Consider the following 16808-nt stretch of genomic DNA (forward strand, 5'->3'; position numbering starts at 1 on the left):
AAATGAAAATATTTTTTTGGGGGGGGGGGGATTATTACATTTGGCCGCTCGGTCAAAAATATTTACAGCCGCTAGCCAGTACACATATATTAATACACTAAATTATAAATCTATAGGCTATTTATTTTTATATGTTTTGGATGGGCAGCTATTCAAGTTAATTTCCCATATATAAATGGGAAAGACAGAAAAATGCAATTTTTACAACACCAACAACTACCCCTTTAGTCCCAACAAATTGGGATTGGTTATATGAAGCTTGTTTGGATAGTTATTACCTATTGTATTAAGTTATATCATATCATTAAATTCATCGTTAGGTAATGACGAAAAGTCTCATATTGCATAACGACCGATATAGTGTGATCGCATCGTTACCTTTCCCACCTCATTTTGTCTTTACTTATTATTTAATAGTCCTATTTTATCTCACCTTTTTATATTACCTCTACCAGGTAAACTACTTCTCTTATAGATTTATATAACAACGGAAAACGATACAATCTATCCAACCATTGTATTCATTATAACAATATAATACGCTACAATACAATACAACACAATACGATACATCATGATAACAATACGTAACAACCGGTAAGCACATTCCATATCATTGTCATCCAAACATTGTATACATTAAAACAATACAATATCATACAATACGATACATCATGAAACAATACGTAACAACTAGTAAGCTCATTCCAAATCATCGTCATCCAAACATTGTATACATTAAAACAATACAATACAACACAATAGATACATTATGAAAATAATACGTAACAACCGGTAAGCTCATTCCATATCATTGTCATCCAAACATTGTATACATAAAACAGTACAATATCATATGATACAACACAATACGATACATCATGAAACAATACGTAACAACCAGTAAGCTCATTCCATTCCATATCATTGTCATCCAAACATTGTATACATTAAAAGAAAACAATATCATACAATACACCACAATAAGACACATTATGAAACAATACATAACAACCAATAAGCTCATTTCATATCATCGTCATTCAAACAATACTGTACGATAAAATACAACACAATAACACATCATAAAACAATACTTACGTAACAACCAGTAAGCTCATTCCATATCATTATCATACTAAAAAATAAAAATTGATAAAAAAATAAGAAGTTCAGGGGGAGGGAAAGAAGCACCTTATCCTTCTCAAATTGTTCTTTGAGAGTGCATTGTGGTCCCAACTCAATCTTATTATGAGTTTCATCTTCTTCCTCATCCTCAGTAGTGTAAAGGGAACTCTCACTCATTTGCCTGCTAACATTTTTCTCACCAGGCTCATGCTCAATCTCAGAATCAGATTCAGCAATTGGAGTTGCAGTTCCCCCTTTACCCTCCTTATCAGAATGCATAGCTACTGCTGCTACTAATTCTTCTTCTTTTTCTCTTTTTTTTGGGAATTTCAAACAAACCCCAACAGCCAAAATTTCAAAAAGGACAATTCTTGACAAGAAAAAGAACAAAAAGGGGCTACTTAGTCTTGTTCAATCAGAACATCAAGAAAAGCCCAAAACTCAGAGACCCAATAAAAAAGAATCTCTTTTTATTGAAAAACAAGAAAATGGAGTCATAGAAAAATGGTTAGGATGAGTGAAAATGAAGAAAAAAAGAATACCAAGAAAACTAATACCCAGAAAGGATAATGCAAGTAAGGAGAAAAAGACAAGAAGAAAAAAACAATAGATGAAAGACAGAGAAATATGGAGAAATAAATGGGGTAATGTGGTGATCCTTAAATTGTTGAGAATTAAATTGAAGAAAATGAGAAATAATAAAAGGAGAGAAAGAAGGAGAAAGGGAATGGTGGTGACTGGTGAGTTCATGAAGGTTTTCTTTACAAGGGATTCCATGGAAGAAAAATTATAATATGGTGGATGATAAGAACCTCCCTTTTGACTTCTTTGAAGAACTAAAATAATAAAGTTTTAATTTATTTGTCTGATTTTGACTTATCTGATATGGAGTTAAAGAAATTTAACAAGATTTTTGAGCCGTATTGTTATAAACACGTCATATGGAAAGTCGGACTATTCAATTTGTTTGTCTGATTTTTGACTAAATTAACACAGACCTTAGGAAATTAAATAAGATTTATCGTGTGGTCTTAAGCATGTCACGTGGAAAGTGAGATGTTTCGAATTATTTTTCTTATTTTTGACTAATTAAACATGGAGTTTTAGAAAATTAGAGAATATTCTTGGATCATATGATCTTAAATATGTCATGTGGAAAGTTAGACGTTTCGATTTGTTTGTCTGATTTTGACACGAAATTATAAGATTTAAGAAGATTTTTGGATAGTATTGTCTTAAGCATGAAAAGTCAATCGTTTCAATTTATTTGTTTGATTTTTACTTACTCGTTACGGAGTTTAAGAAATTAAGGAAGATTTTTGGATTGTATGGTTTTAAACATGTTATGTGGTGTTACGTGAGAAGTTAGGATTAGAGAGTTGTCCAAAAAGGAAAAGATATATATATATATATATTTATTTATTTATTTTTATTTATTTTTATTTTTTAAATGGATTAAAAAGATAAGTAAGACAAATAAATCAAAATGAAAGGAGTATACAATAAGCTTACATGTTAGAGAATAATATAAAATGAATTACTCCCTTTGTTTTAATTTTTATGTATAATTTTGATTTGACACGTAGTTTAATGAGGTAGAGAAGATTTTAAATATGTCACGTAAAAGTTGAAATTTAAAAGTTGTCAAAAAAAAAAACTTTTTATATTTTCCAAATGCCTATCTGATGTTATCTTCGGGTTTGAACCCACAACACTAGTGTGGAAAACATTTTCACAACCCCTTCCTTACAACTGAGCCATGAATCAATTTTGTTAGGGGTTCACAAGTTAATATATATATATATATATACTTAATTTTTTAATACAAATATACAGTCTATAGAAAAGCTATTGGATTCATCCGAATCCACAAACCCCACTTAGCTCTGCCTTTAGGTAAGATTGAGCAATATATAAATAAACATTAAACCCAAGTCTAACATTATCTGAGAAAGTGTTCTCAAGAATTATATTTACACCACTTTCATATTAAGTAGTTTAGACCATAACTACAAAATGTAGCTATAGTTTATCTATTTACGAAACATAGCTACGGTCACTGTATCAACAGGTATTAGTTGTATCAACAAAAGAACAAGTTGTGAATATCAATTATATCAGATGAAAGGGCTGTATTCAAGCCGCAAGTATCAATTATATCAAACGAATATCAACACATATTGTATCAACACATTTGTATATTGTATATTTGCTACATTACATAATCGTAAATACAATCTAAATATTTGTCACGCGGTGTAATTTTTCTTGACATTTGCATAAATCAGCCCATATATTAGTCTATGGCCCATTATCAGCCCAATAAGAAGAGCAAAACATCTTTCTCCAAAATTAGCTGAGCAAAAGAACCGAAGAGAAAAATTCCAATCCCAAATTCGATCGAAAGAGAAAGAGAGAGATCTATCGAAGGCGAAAATGGCGGAAGATTTGGTATTGGATACAGCCATTAGAGACTGGGTATTGATTCCATTATCAGTGGTTATGGTTCTAATTGGAGTACTTCGTTACTTTGTCTCAAAGCTTATGAAGGGTTCTTCTCAAATACCTGATCCTAAAATCGTCAAAGAAGGGTTCTTTTCTAAGCTCTTTCTATTGGGTTTTAACGAATTTTAGTTTTTGTTTTTGTCCTGCTGAATTTGTTTAAGTTTTTTTATTTCAGGCAAGTGATAATTAGGGCAAGGAATTTGAGAGCTGGGGCTAATTATATTCCAGCTAAATCGTTTCGTGCAAGGAAAGCTTATTACAGCAATGAGGTTTGATGTTATACAACTTTGTATTTAACGAAATATTTTTAGTTTATTTGTTTGCTTATTAAATTCATTTATGTTGATCTTGTGAAGGTGGTTGTTTGATATTGGTAATTTGTATAAGCTTGATTGTAGAAATTAAGAATTCATCAAACAAGTTGAACAAGTTTATTTTTTTCTTAAAATGAATAAAGCATGAACAGATGGTGGAAAAGTTTTAAAGTTGAGATAAGTAAGATGGATTGGAACTTTGATAACTTAGGGAAGTGAGGGGTAGTATGAGAGAGATACAGAAATCTGAAAAGAGTGGTAAAGGAGGGTGCTGGTTAAAACTGGACCAAGATAGTTGGTGCAAGTTATCCATTGCCCTTTTGGTTTTTGGGCTATGGAATCAAACATGAGAAGCTCTCAAGGTCTTTTTGCTATTACATGTGTTATAGCAGCCTCTTATAAATGCATAGATGTAATACTGAATGCTCCTATCCTGATCTGATTGTTTTAGTTTGACTCGTACCTAAAACAAGCCAAAGCTTGAATTAGTGTTTCTGGAGGAAAACGGATTGAAAACCTGTTATAAGGGCCTCCTTTTTTACAAGTTTGAGGTGTTATCAGGATAAAATTTGGTTCTGCTTGATTTTTTAGGTAGTATGATGCTTAACAACTGATGATTAGTTGATGAGAAAGATTCTTAGTGAGGAGCATGAACACCATTTTGGGAAGACCACATTAGACTATAGAAGTATATGCAATTATTTTTTCCGGGACAGGGGGAACATCAGAAAAGGTTGAGTCTGCCAGTTTGGACATGATTCTGCCTTTTGTTGTTTGATAGTGTGTTTCAGGCTTCCTTTACTACACTTAACTCTTGCTGGCCTAGTAGTTAAGATGCAGAAGAGTTGTACAACAAGGAGGTTAAATAGTTGGATTACTAGTGAACTCTAGGTAATTACCACCTAGAATGATGATAAGGTACTTGAAGTGAAGAATATGGAAGCTAGTAATTGTTGATTGGTGGAGTGAAGGTGAACATGATATAGAAAAGTTCAACTAAAGTGACCGCAAGCATGTCTATGTGCAACACTGAAGTTTATTTGGTTGAATTTGAATGTCTTTTGTAATTGATGCAAAGAGTCTGGTAGAAACACCGTTGCATACACAAATTTTGAAAAAATAGGGGGACATGGTTTGTACATGAGTAGAATTTTGTATTTATTTATGTGGACTTAATATATTCAAAGTAGTTACGAAAATACATATAGGTATTTACACCATCAATTTCAATTATTGTAAGCTACTAAAAGAAAATCGTTCAGCATCACATATAAAAAAGAACATCAACATCTATGCAGTACATAAACATATTGATAGAGGTTTCTCATACTTCTCTTTCCAAGGGAATTGAAGGGGTTGGTCAAATAAGGGAACTGGAGATTCAATTCTGTTGTAAGCTGACTATACTTTAAAGTAATTTTGTTGGTGTCCCATTGGATGACATGAGCAATTGTGCTTTAAGAAGTAAAAGAAATAATTAGGAACTGGCCCCGAAGTGTCAGAGTGTTGTATACCATTTGTGTTCAACTTGAATAACTAAATAGGTTGGCATATGAGGTTTTTTATTTAAGAAAATTAATAAACCTGAAAATACAACTCTTGTCCAGTAGTTCACTTGTCAGTAATTAAATGGTACTAGCTGTAAGAACATGTTGTTTAGTTTGAATCCATTGATGGAGGGCCTTAGGTTTCTTAGGAACAAATAGTTTACAAATATTACATATGACAATGCAGGAAAATGGATTACTCCATGTTCCCAAGGGCCAAGCTGCGAATCCACAGGCGCAAATGTTCTCTGACCCAAACATGGCTATGGATATGATGAAGAAGAATTTGTCAATGATAATCCCTCAGGTATTATACTACTAATTCATCAGCTAAGATATTTTTCACAATAATCGATTGAATGCTGATGATATATAATAATTTGTGAATCTAACTACTTTCTTGTGTATTCTCCATCTTGCCAGACTCTTACATTTGCATGGGTCAACTTCTTCTTCTCTGGGTTTGTAGCAGGTATTCCTTTTCCCAAGATTTGCATTCCTTATTTTCTTTGTCAATATTAATATCTCGGTTGCATAGTGCATTCTTATCTTGAACGTGAAACTTTATATTATGTTTTCCTTCTTATATTAACTCACATAAATTCGGGTGTTGTTTCAGCGAAGATACCTTTTCCATTAACTCAGAGGTTCAGGGCCATGTTGCAAAATGGCATTGATCTAAGCACAGTTGATGTCAGTTACGTCAGCAGTCGTTCATGGTAAACATTTGCATTCATGACTTAATTTTAATCTTCTAAAGTACTAGTGTTTTTAAAGCTATGTTCTGTAATAGGCAACGCCCTGTATCTTATACTTTCTATGAAACTGCTCAGGTATTTTCTCAATCTGTTCGGATTAAGGGGTTTGTTCAGCCTCATTCTCGGAGAAGAAAATGGTCAGTAGTTTTTGTAGAAGTTTTGTGTAATTTCTTTTTTCGCAAGTAGATGTCAAGAGTCAAGACATGGCCAATAATTTCTGTTTTTAATGTATATTGAGAAGTTTTAATTCCAGAGAACCATTCACTTGGTTTTATTTTTCCCAATTTAAACTATTTATATCGATATTTGATGCAGCAACTGATGATACTCAACGCATGATGCAAATGAGCGGATTTGGTATGGACCCCAGCAAGGTAAAACTCTCTTAGGCTACATGCTTGTAATCAAATTTCTCCATTGATATTCTGCGCACATTATGTCAATCAAGACCAAACTAACTTTCGTATTCTTACCTTAAAATGTTAGTATTTTGTGCTTAGTTCTTAAAGAGTTCCCTTTGGGACCAAGAAATATTTAGTTCGTATCAGTCCTTCTTCGTCCTTAGTTTTTCCCCGTTGCATTTTCTCTGGTACCCTGAAACTAGGTTCCTTTTGATCAAGTAGTAAAGGAAATAGTTTGTCGGTGGAGAAGGAAAGGTGCCATCCTTTTGGCTTGAACTCATTATGGAGACATTGGTCCTGAAAAAATCTTGAATCTATCCTTATATGCCTAACTTCACTGAGTAGCACCTTGGCTAATGGATATTACGCTGCTAGCTATTTGAAATCAATCACAGCTGAGCAGGACCAGGAAAACTAATCATTCGACGATGTCTGTTTTGTGAACAAATTGCACTTCTCCTATTATATCTTGCTCTGCGTTTATAGAAGTTAATTTTCTTCTACAGACTTTGGGAGCAGAAAAGGACGGATTAGACATTGTTCAGCATGATTGGGTGCTACCTAAATTCGAGCAGCGAGCTGAATCAGTCTTGCGGAAACTTGTGAAATGAGGATCTGCGTTGGCGTTATTTCGTATTTGGATATGCAGCATTTTGCTTGCTGATCGAGCTTCTTCTCGATGCATGTGGTCATCGTTGCTAAAGACGGTATACATTGTTCAAAAGCCAAGATGCTTGTCATAGTAACTTTTGTTTTCTCTTTACCAAAGTTGGTGAATTTGCTGCCACTTTCATGTAGTAATAGTTTTGAAATTTCTCAAACTCTATAATTTTGGATGCAAGTTAGTAACTGTAAGCTTTGATGAATTAACCATTTTGGTTGTGATTTATGATATTTTCCTACTAGAGACCACATTGAATTTCTGCAAATGTTAAATTGTGAACTTAAAACTGACTTTTTGTTATTCCTGCTATGACTCATGATCATAGTTGTCCTCATTGGAATCAAAATCTTTAGTTAGATCGCTATTGTGTGTGTATGTATGTGTATTCGATACAATACAAAACACTCATGTTATTTGCCATAGGTTCACCTTTTTGTTCTCCATATGAGGACTCATTGGAATAGTTTTGGTTAATTTTGGGCTAGACATTGAGCTATACGTTCGTTTGTCTTTAATTTATTATAATGGTTTGTTTGGATCAATTTGTGTGTATCTCAACTGTCCAACAAATACATGCTTACTTCCTAGTTCCTACTAACATAAATAACGAATAATTCTATGTATCAAAGACCTAAATAGATAGGAAGAAATTACTCAATACTATGGTTTATGATCTATCATCCTAGAAACTTTAAAATGCTTTCCAAGAAGAGTTTATTTTACCCGACTCTCTTCTTTTAATAATAAGGCAGACATCCTCGGCCCCATACTTTTTTAATTTCGAATGAAAATAAAAAGTGCCTTCTTTGAGCAAGCACCTATCCCTATTAAAAAGCGAGAGTTTACCAAACAAACAAGGGTCTCTTTCTATCATATTAGTTAAGCGCTAACGAGGACGAAAACTAATGAAAAAGAAGCATCAATTTTCATGCAATTGCTAAATTCGATTGGGACTAAGGCTGGGCACCGGATCGAGTTGTACCGGTATCGGTCCGGTACCATTCCGGTCCGTTCCGATCCGGTAGTTTACGAAATGGAATGGGACATCATGAAACGGTACTCAGGACGGAACAGAATCACAATTTCATCCCGGTAATTCCAGTCAGGTTGATCCCGGTATATTCTGGTCCAGCCCGGTTTCGGTCCGGTAATCCAGTTAATTATTTTTTATAATTTATATATAGGCATATTTTCAAAAAAAATAAATGGATTGGATTGATATTTTTTTAATTTGTGTCATTGTTTATTCCTTTTTTTTAATTTAATTTTTTAAAATTACAAACTTAAGTTATTTAAATTACAAGTTATAAGTATAACTTATAACATATTAATAAGTAATAACTTAAAAACTTCAAAAGATTCTAATTTTCAAATCTTGAAAACTTAAGCTCAGAAGCTTTAAAACAAAAAAACTTTATTAAACTTAAACTTGCAAATTTAAAATTATAAAAATCTTTAGAGTTCTACCTAAAATTATCATTATCATCGAATACTTGCTACAATTTTGCACCCTTAATCTATTTACTTCCTCTGTTCTAATTTATGTGACATTTTTTCATTTTTCGATAGTCAAACAATTTAAGTTTATTCGGGAGTTTGTGCATGGAATCTACATTATTTTAAATGAAATTTATATATTTGTAAACTACGTAACAAGTACTATAAGTCATAATAATTGATAATTCAAAATGTTTAAAAGATATATGAAAAATTTACGGTCAAAGATAGACTTGTTTGAATATCGAAATTTAAAAAATGCCACATAAAATGGGACGGAGAGAGTACCATTTATGATTTACACACTATTTGTCTTAATTTTTATAATTTCCCCCTAGTTTATTCGATCAGTTCATATTTTCATTTAACCACTTCTGCTAATCACGAAAAAAAATTCATCGTTGTCAAGAGTCTAAAAAGAATAATGTCAAAATAAAGCGTAAGTCATCGATTTAAATCTAACTTTTGCAACTATATCATCAATCTTTAATTACATAATAAATAAGATTTGAATTATATATATTTTTTAAATTTAAAAGATAAAGTGTTTTAGTCTATTTAAATAATTCTAAAAAAAGTAGTAATAATGAAGAGAAAATGGTCAAATGCCCCCTTAAGCTATGATCGAATTCTCAACTACACACTTATTTTTCACGGGAGTCCTATCATCCCCCTATACTTTTTTAAAATTGAAATTTTTACCCTCTTAAAAAGTCACAACCACATTTACATTGGTAGGTGATGTGCACGCGTTTGACAGCTGGAAATTTTATTTAAAACTTTTTTTTTATTTTTAATTTATTGTTCTAAAAACTATGTTGAAGGTTAAAAGGTTGAAATTTGTAGATTTGTGTCTTGGATCTTCATATATTGATACTTTTTTTATTATAATGTTGATTGCTAATTGTTTGAAGCTGAAAACACTGGGTTAATTGAGTTTATATATAGCTGCGATTTTTGAATCTAAAGAATGTCAGAACTCCATAAAAATCGATGAGCACTTGTATGAATTTTGTGAATCTATATTCTTAAATTAGGAGAAACTGAGTTCGTTGATGGTTTGAAGAATTCCGTATGGCTGAAAATCGAAGCTAAAGGTTGCAACTTTGAAGCACAACTTGAAACCACCATTAAAGTTAGTTTATAAGCTTGAGTTCTTATTTTGACTTATCACAGACGAGCTCCATTTTGAATGGGTAATAAATCAAAAGGGTCGAAATGTTAAGATAATTTTATATCTAAAATTTGAGGCAATTTGCAGAAGATTTAGGGTGGTTTTGCATCAAAATTTTGTAGCAATCATATAAAGAAGATGAAGAACATGAATTGCATTTTTTCAGATTTGCAAGAAAATTACAAGTTGCTAAATCAGTTGAGGAGTATTATTTGAAGTTGAAATAAAATTTATCCATTGAATTGATTGTCTGAAACTTATAGAAAAATCTTTAGATCGCCATCGATCGAAACTAGCTTCGAACCGGAGAAAATTCAAATCCCAAAAATTGCAAGTGCATACAAAAAAATTTGTGGGTCTTTTGGGTATTGAATATAGGATCAAATATTGTCCTTGTATTGTGTTAGGGTTTTGCCTTGATTTTCTTACCATAATTTAAGATTTATTTTTCCTTAAAGAAAAGACAAAACATTACCATAAATGTTTTTACTTTCTTGAAAGGGAAATATAATATTCTTTTATATTTGATTTATTCTCTCCTTTTAGGACTCCTTTTCTAGTAAGAAAAAGGTTTTAGGACTCTATAAATATAGGTTTGTTTCTTCTAACACAAAAACAATAGCATCCACACTGTAGTCGTTTAAGAGTCTTGTTTATGGGGAGCTTTATTCTCTCTAAAGTTTCAATGTTTTTCTTTATATTAGTTTTGATATAATAATATTTTGATTTTTAATATAAGTTTTTGTTATCTGATTTATCAACCATATGATTTGCAAATTGCAAGCTTCCGCATGACGCCATAATCATCCCTTCATAACCCAACACTTTAGTCCATCTACAATGCTCAAACAAGTGAGAATTAGTCTCCATCACTTGTTCATCACACAGGCAACAATCAGCTCATCATCTTAAATGTGGTGCCTCTCTTTCCTCTCTTATGTTAGTAGTCTACCATGTACAACCAGCCATACCAAAAATCTATGCCTAGGCAAGGCTATAGAGGTCCATATTAATTTCACATTCTTCAGTTATGGTCTCTGACCTATGATTGCCAAGTAGCTACTTGTAATACAATACTTCCCATCTTTTGTGAGTTGATACCTGTCTTGACTGTACCATTGATGCATTTGTGCCTTGAGAGCAGTTGGTTTCCTCCAATACCAACTGCTGTCCACTGGGGCTGTGTGTTGCCAAATAGAGATATTCTCTTTTATATATATGCCATTTACCCACTTAACCCATAATGATTCCTTGTTGACTGTTAAATGCCAAATAAGTTCCCCACAGAGGCAACATTCCAATTACTACTACCTTTAATGCTTAATCCTCCTTGACTCTTTGGAAAACATATTTGTTCCCATGATACTAATGCAACCTTTCTTTTATCCTCAGACCCTCCCCATAGATAGGTTCTACAAATTTTGTCCACTTCTTTCAATACACACTAAGAAAGGATAAAAAAATGGAATGTTTAATCGAAGAAAATCAGTTGAGTGTCACTGTATTAAGCTTAAATTTGTTTGCTTTTAAAGATTTTGAGTCCGTAATTTCTGATTGTGGAGAAAAGGGATGAAATTATTATCTACGATTTGTGGTATATTGAATAATATAATAATGACGGTGGTTTCAAAATGGTGAGAGGTGGTGTTATTTGATGACAGCCATTGATGCTTTACTAAGTTGCTATGGAGAAGAAGCCAAATTAGAAGTAGAAACAAATAAGAAAAAAAATTGCATATATTTATGAAAAAATATTAAAAGCAAAATTTTAATTTTTTTTTAAATCTTCACTCTCTCAAGGAGAGTGCAATACACTCTCTTTGCCATGTAGGCATTTAGGGGGGTAAAAATTTCAATTTTAAAAAATATAGGAGGTGATAGGACTCCCGTGAAGAATAAATGTGTAGTTGAAAATTCGATCATAGCTTAATGGGGCATTTGACCATTTTCTCTAATAATGAAATTTAGATTTTAGGGTTCATAGATCTAGGTGGCAATGACATAATTCCAGCGTGGCAAAAAAGGTAAGTGGGGCCCAAGGCCCACGAGATTTATACCTGAAAAAGCATCTAAGGGACCCACTTGATCTAAAGCATCTTTAGAATGGGCGGTTTGATGGGTCCCACATTGTTATATGGACTTGATTATAAAATATTTAATAAAAATAAAAGTTGCCACGTCAGATTATTCATGTTGTTTATGCATAGTCCAAATAGGACCATGCTATGCGCGGAATTTAGGAAAGGATCGAATCACGAGAGGTTTACGTTGTTTTCATAGTATGAACTTGGGAAATTGTGATTATGTGCGAGATTCAGGAGAGCATCGCATTTATGTTGTTTTCACAGTTTGAACTTGGGAAATTGTGATCGTGTGCGAGATTCAGGAAAGAATCGTGTCACGAGAATTTTAAATTGTTTTCACAGTTTGAACATGTGAGGTTTTGACCTTTTGCTACGTGTCAGTAATTTTATCAGTTACATCAGAGCTCTTCTAAAAGGAATCCTAGAATTCTGTCTGTTTTCTAGATTCGGAAAAGCGTGAATTCTTAAGAACGTTTAGTTTAGGGGCAATGTAGTAAAAACTTATGGTTTAACATCATTCCACTTAAAAAATAATCAATAAACGTAAAATATTAGGTGATTTTTTATCTATTCAAACCACGATACACAATGTAACTCAATATTCTTGATATCAATACGTATAATTAATCGAGATGCGTGTAAATTAATCCAGACCCCGACGAGTTAAGAAGTGTGGGGTTGTTAATGATCACAATTTGTGAGTGGGGGTTGAATAAGCGCCGGCCTAATGCCCCTCTTAACGTTAATGTCCATTTTCCCCAATATGAATCTTTAACATGGACGTATACAACATAATGATAATGACATGAACGTTTCAACTTCTAATAAATTTTTAAAATAAATTATTTTTTATTTGAAATTTAAATTTTTGTGTTTGTTTTCATTCATCTGTTAATTAGGTTGTTAAGTTAATCACATAAAATATATCATTATTTTCAATTATACGTACTTTTGTCTCAATAATTTGCAAAACACCAAACATTTTCTACTTGAGACTGATGAGTTAAATTTAAAAAAATATGGCATTTGTAGTTTGTGGTTAGCTTAACTATCTAGTTAATGGGCAAATGAAAACATTCACAATTTTTTCTTCTGAAATTTGAATTGAAAGTGTCTAATTGAATCAACTTATTACGAATATTTGAAATGTTTAACTAGAACATGACTTAATTTGAACGCTTAAATGAAATATCCTGACAAATTTAATAAGCTGACGGTGTATTAAGCTTTTATTTATTTACTTTTAATTAGGTGGTAAGAGGGTGAATGATTGTTGCATGCCGTAGACGAAGGGTTGGTAGTAATTTAGTTTGTATGGCTTTTCATGATGGCCAACACTTTCCATGATCCAATAATACTCATAGAAAATTGCATCAAGATAACTTTTTTTCCCCATATATATATACCCAATGTAGTCCTGATCTAGGGAGGGTAGAGTGTACGTTGATCTTACTTCTACTTCAGAGGTGAAGGAGGGGTTATTTTCAATAGACCATTGGTTCAAAACAAAAATAGTCTAGAAAAAGACTTGATGAAAATACAATATACAACGGATAGAAACAAAACAATAATTAGGAACGTAATAGTACTACTACAAACTACACAAAATAATAGATAGTCACAGAAATCGAAACTTCAAAAGTAGTTCTACGACTACTAGTAAGTGCAACAAGATAAAACACTCCTATACCTACTAGTATGGACACACTCCTATCTTCCTATCTAAGGTCATGGCCTTGATATGCTGCAATTGTGTCATATTATGTCTAATCACATCTCCTCAGTACTTCTTAGGCCTACCTCTTCTTCTGAAACCGTCCATAACCAACCTCTTACATCCCCACACTGGGATATCCGAACATGTCTAAACCTTCTCAAATGTAAAATTTTATACATATAAAGTAATTTTTTTAAACATACATATAAGATTTGATCAAAATTATTGAATTCTATTGAATCCACCGACAAACCAAATTGCAGCAAAACCAAATAAACAAAAGAAAATAGTACTATGTAACTAGTGTAATTATAATAATTAATTAGAAGAACATGAAAGAATGATTGTCCTACAGTCACCTACATACTAGACTCTGCACAAAACACAAAATAATTTAATTCAAGAAAAAGATATGATAGTTGTTATAGCAAATGGCCTCCAACACCATGTGGATTTGTCATTTCCAATAAATCATACAACATGGGTTTACACTCTTTAAAAATAAAAATAAAAATAAAAATTAGCGATGAATTATAAAAAATCTTACTTAACAATAAGATATATTTACTAATAAATTAACAATGAATTCATAGCTAATTTTTATTTCAAAATGAATGCCGTAACTAAGTGTAAGTGTGTGTGCCAAACTAAGTGTAAATCAAGTTAAATATACGTTTCAAAACTCATAACGTTTAAATTCTTGATCAATAGAATATTTTTTGAGATAAATGAATCAATTATTCAATAATATCCGCAAAAAGGAAGAGTCTCATCTTAATTTTTTGTTTTGTAAAAGAAAAAAACCAAGTATTATTGAGTTGTTTGATATAATTAATACTACTTTTTTTTTTCTTTTTAGTCTATTTTTTTTATAACGATTAATTTCAAGTTTCCATATAACATGCTTAAGTTATAAGATTAAAAGACATTTTTGTATATTTTACTTGATTTAAATGTTTTCTTTATTTTTTTAAATTTTGTATCAAGTCAAAACTAGATAAATAAATTGAAACGGGGGAAGTAATATACTTTTTTTTTTGTTTCTTATCCGATGTTTGATACTCACATTGAAGCTCGACAAAATTCGAATTCACGTCGAAAAATACCATATTGAAGAGTAAAGCGCTTCCTAACAAAGACAACTCTGTATATATTTTTATATGTATAGTAAAGAATAGTAAAAAGAATAAAAACACTAACAACTAGACATGCAAAATTTGTCCTAGCCTTTTACGTCAGTAGATGTGAGATGTCATTTTTGTATATCCCTCAAAATATTCTTCTTTTCACTTTTTTTTTTAAAAAATTATCTTTTTTATTTTTTATATTAATTTCATTAAATATTGTACATTTTATTTTCCTATAAATAGCTCTCTCAATTGTTCATTTCTCATCACCATTCTTACTATCAAAAACACTTTGCTCCCTTTTTTCATCTTTTCATTTTCTTCACATCTTATTAGTTTCATTTTTATTTCAGAAAATGGCCACTGTTGAGGTACATTTTTCTCTAGTCATTTTTTTTAGTTGTTTTCAATTTATATAATCTTTTATCTTGTATGATTAAATCAATTTGATTTCAATTTCATTCGAGTATTGGATCTCCTCTCTCATCACAGTACCACACATTTTTTTCTATGTGTTATAGTCAGAAGTGGAATCATGATTTAAAGTTTACGTGTTCTGAACTAGTAGTTGAACTCATATAAGTAGCTTGAGTTCACAAATTAAATTATTACACATATTCAATGAATTTCCTAATAAGTCTAAAGCTACTCGTATTTAATACTTAGATCTTAATATGTAATTTTAAAAAATGGCCACTGTTGAGGTACATTTTTCTCTAGTCATTTTCCTTTTCTTTATTGTTTTCAATTTATATGATCTTTTATCTTGTATGATTAAACCGATTTGATTTTGATTTCATTCGAGCATTGGATCTCCTGTCTCATCTCAATACCCCACGTTTTTCCTACGTGTTCTTGTCAGAAGTGGAATCAGGATTTAAAGCTTACGAGTTCTGAAGTTGTAGTCAAACTCATATAAGTTTGCTTGAGTTCACAAATTAAACTATAACACATATTCAATGAATTTCCTAATATAGATACATAGTCTAAAGCTATTGAGTTCGTCATAACTCGTATTTAATACTTGATCTTAATATGTACTCACCATTGCATTTCATGTCAATGCTAGTCGTCCTGCTTCTATTTTTTAACCGCATTTATTTTTTGGTTATGAAGGTTCAATCCACACCAGCAACAGAAGTAGGAACTGTTCCAGCTGAAATCGAGGCGAAAATCACACCAGAGGCAATCAAAATTGAGGAAGTAGCCCCAGTTGCAGAAGAAACAGCACCAGCATCAGCAGAAGAAACCGCTTTAGTTGAAGAAAAAGCGGTCCCTACTGTGGAAGACACCGTGATCGAACCAGCACCAGCACCCGAAGAAGAGAAATCAGCCCCAGCTGTTGAGGAAGCAGTGGCTGAAGAGAAAACAGAGGACTCTGTTTTAACAGAGGAAACAGTGGCTGCAGAACCAGAAGTTGTTGGTAAGATAAAAATATTTCTATTTTTTTTTAATTTTTTTAACTTTATGATTAGTTATTAAATTAAATATTTGTTTTTTTTCACGGGCCAAGCCTTTAAGTTGTTTAAGTAGATTTGATCTAGGGGCACCAGGCAATGGATACTGTTATCACATCCGAGCATGCAGTTAGTAGGTTAAAAAAGGAAGCATTAGAATGTGTTTCTGCTTCGTACGATAGAGAAAGACTTGTTTAATCCTGTAGAAACGTTCACATTGTTAAACAGGACAATGTTTTACTCATATTTATTCAATATTCTTGTTGTTTTTGCAACAGATGATGAAAAAGTTGAAGTGAAGACTGAGGCAAAAGAAGAAGAGGAAAAAGTTGTTGATGCATCAGCTGTTGAACAAGTTGAGAAGACTGAAGAGTAAAACTGATTTTGACTCTTTTTATGATGAAAAAGGATGGTGAATAATGTGGGGTGGGGATG

General features: G+C 32.0%; 3 protein-coding genes across 4 annotated transcripts in view; 2 read left to right on the forward strand and 1 right to left on the reverse strand.

The window, feature by feature from the left end:
- The window catches only part of LOC102592782 (rho GDP-dissociation inhibitor 1-like), a 5383-nt gene extending 3473 nt beyond the window's left edge, over window positions 1-1910 (reverse strand). The window contains exon 1 of the mRNA XM_006365792.2: window positions 1195-1910. Within this exon, the coding sequence (XP_006365854.1) occupies window positions 1195-1407 (213 nt within the window). The 5' untranslated portion in view covers window positions 1408-1910. The remainder of the gene's footprint in view (window positions 1-1194) is intronic.
- A 1552-nt stretch (window positions 1911-3462) lies between these two features.
- LOC102593120 (ER membrane protein complex subunit 3) lies at window positions 3463-7565 on the forward strand. The gene is made up of 8 exons (XM_006365793.2): window positions 3463-3719; window positions 3809-3902; window positions 5682-5801; window positions 5918-5966; window positions 6114-6213; window positions 6328-6389; window positions 6568-6626; window positions 7160-7565. The coding sequence occupies exons 1-8, from the start codon at window positions 3565-3567 to the stop codon at window positions 7262-7264; spliced, it is 744 nt and encodes a 247-aa protein (XP_006365855.1). The 5' UTR covers window positions 3463-3564; the 3' UTR covers window positions 7265-7565.
- Window positions 7566-15182: 7617 nt separating this feature from the next.
- Window positions 15183-16802, forward strand: LOC102593458 (induced stolen tip protein TUB8). 2 transcript variants are annotated; one of them, XM_006365794.2, is made up of 3 exons: window positions 15183-15287; window positions 16033-16339; window positions 16652-16802. In XM_006365794.2, exons 1-3 carry the CDS (start codon window positions 15273-15275, stop codon window positions 16747-16749), a joined length of 420 nt encoding a protein of 139 aa, XP_006365856.1. In that variant the 5' UTR covers window positions 15183-15272; the 3' UTR covers window positions 16750-16802. The 2 variants fall into 2 exon arrangements, with proteins under 2 accessions (XP_006365856.1, XP_006365857.1); XM_006365795.2 differs by lacking the exon at window positions 15183-15287 and adding an exon at window positions 15580-15620.
- The last annotated feature ends 6 nt before the right edge of the window (window positions 16803-16808 follow it).

Source organism: Solanum tuberosum, unplaced genomic scaffold (assembly GCF_000226075.1).
Source record: "Solanum tuberosum cultivar DM 1-3 516 R44 unplaced genomic scaffold, SolTub_3.0 scf00580, whole genome shotgun sequence".
Taxonomy (NCBI): domain Eukaryota; kingdom Viridiplantae; phylum Streptophyta; class Magnoliopsida; order Solanales; family Solanaceae; genus Solanum; species Solanum tuberosum.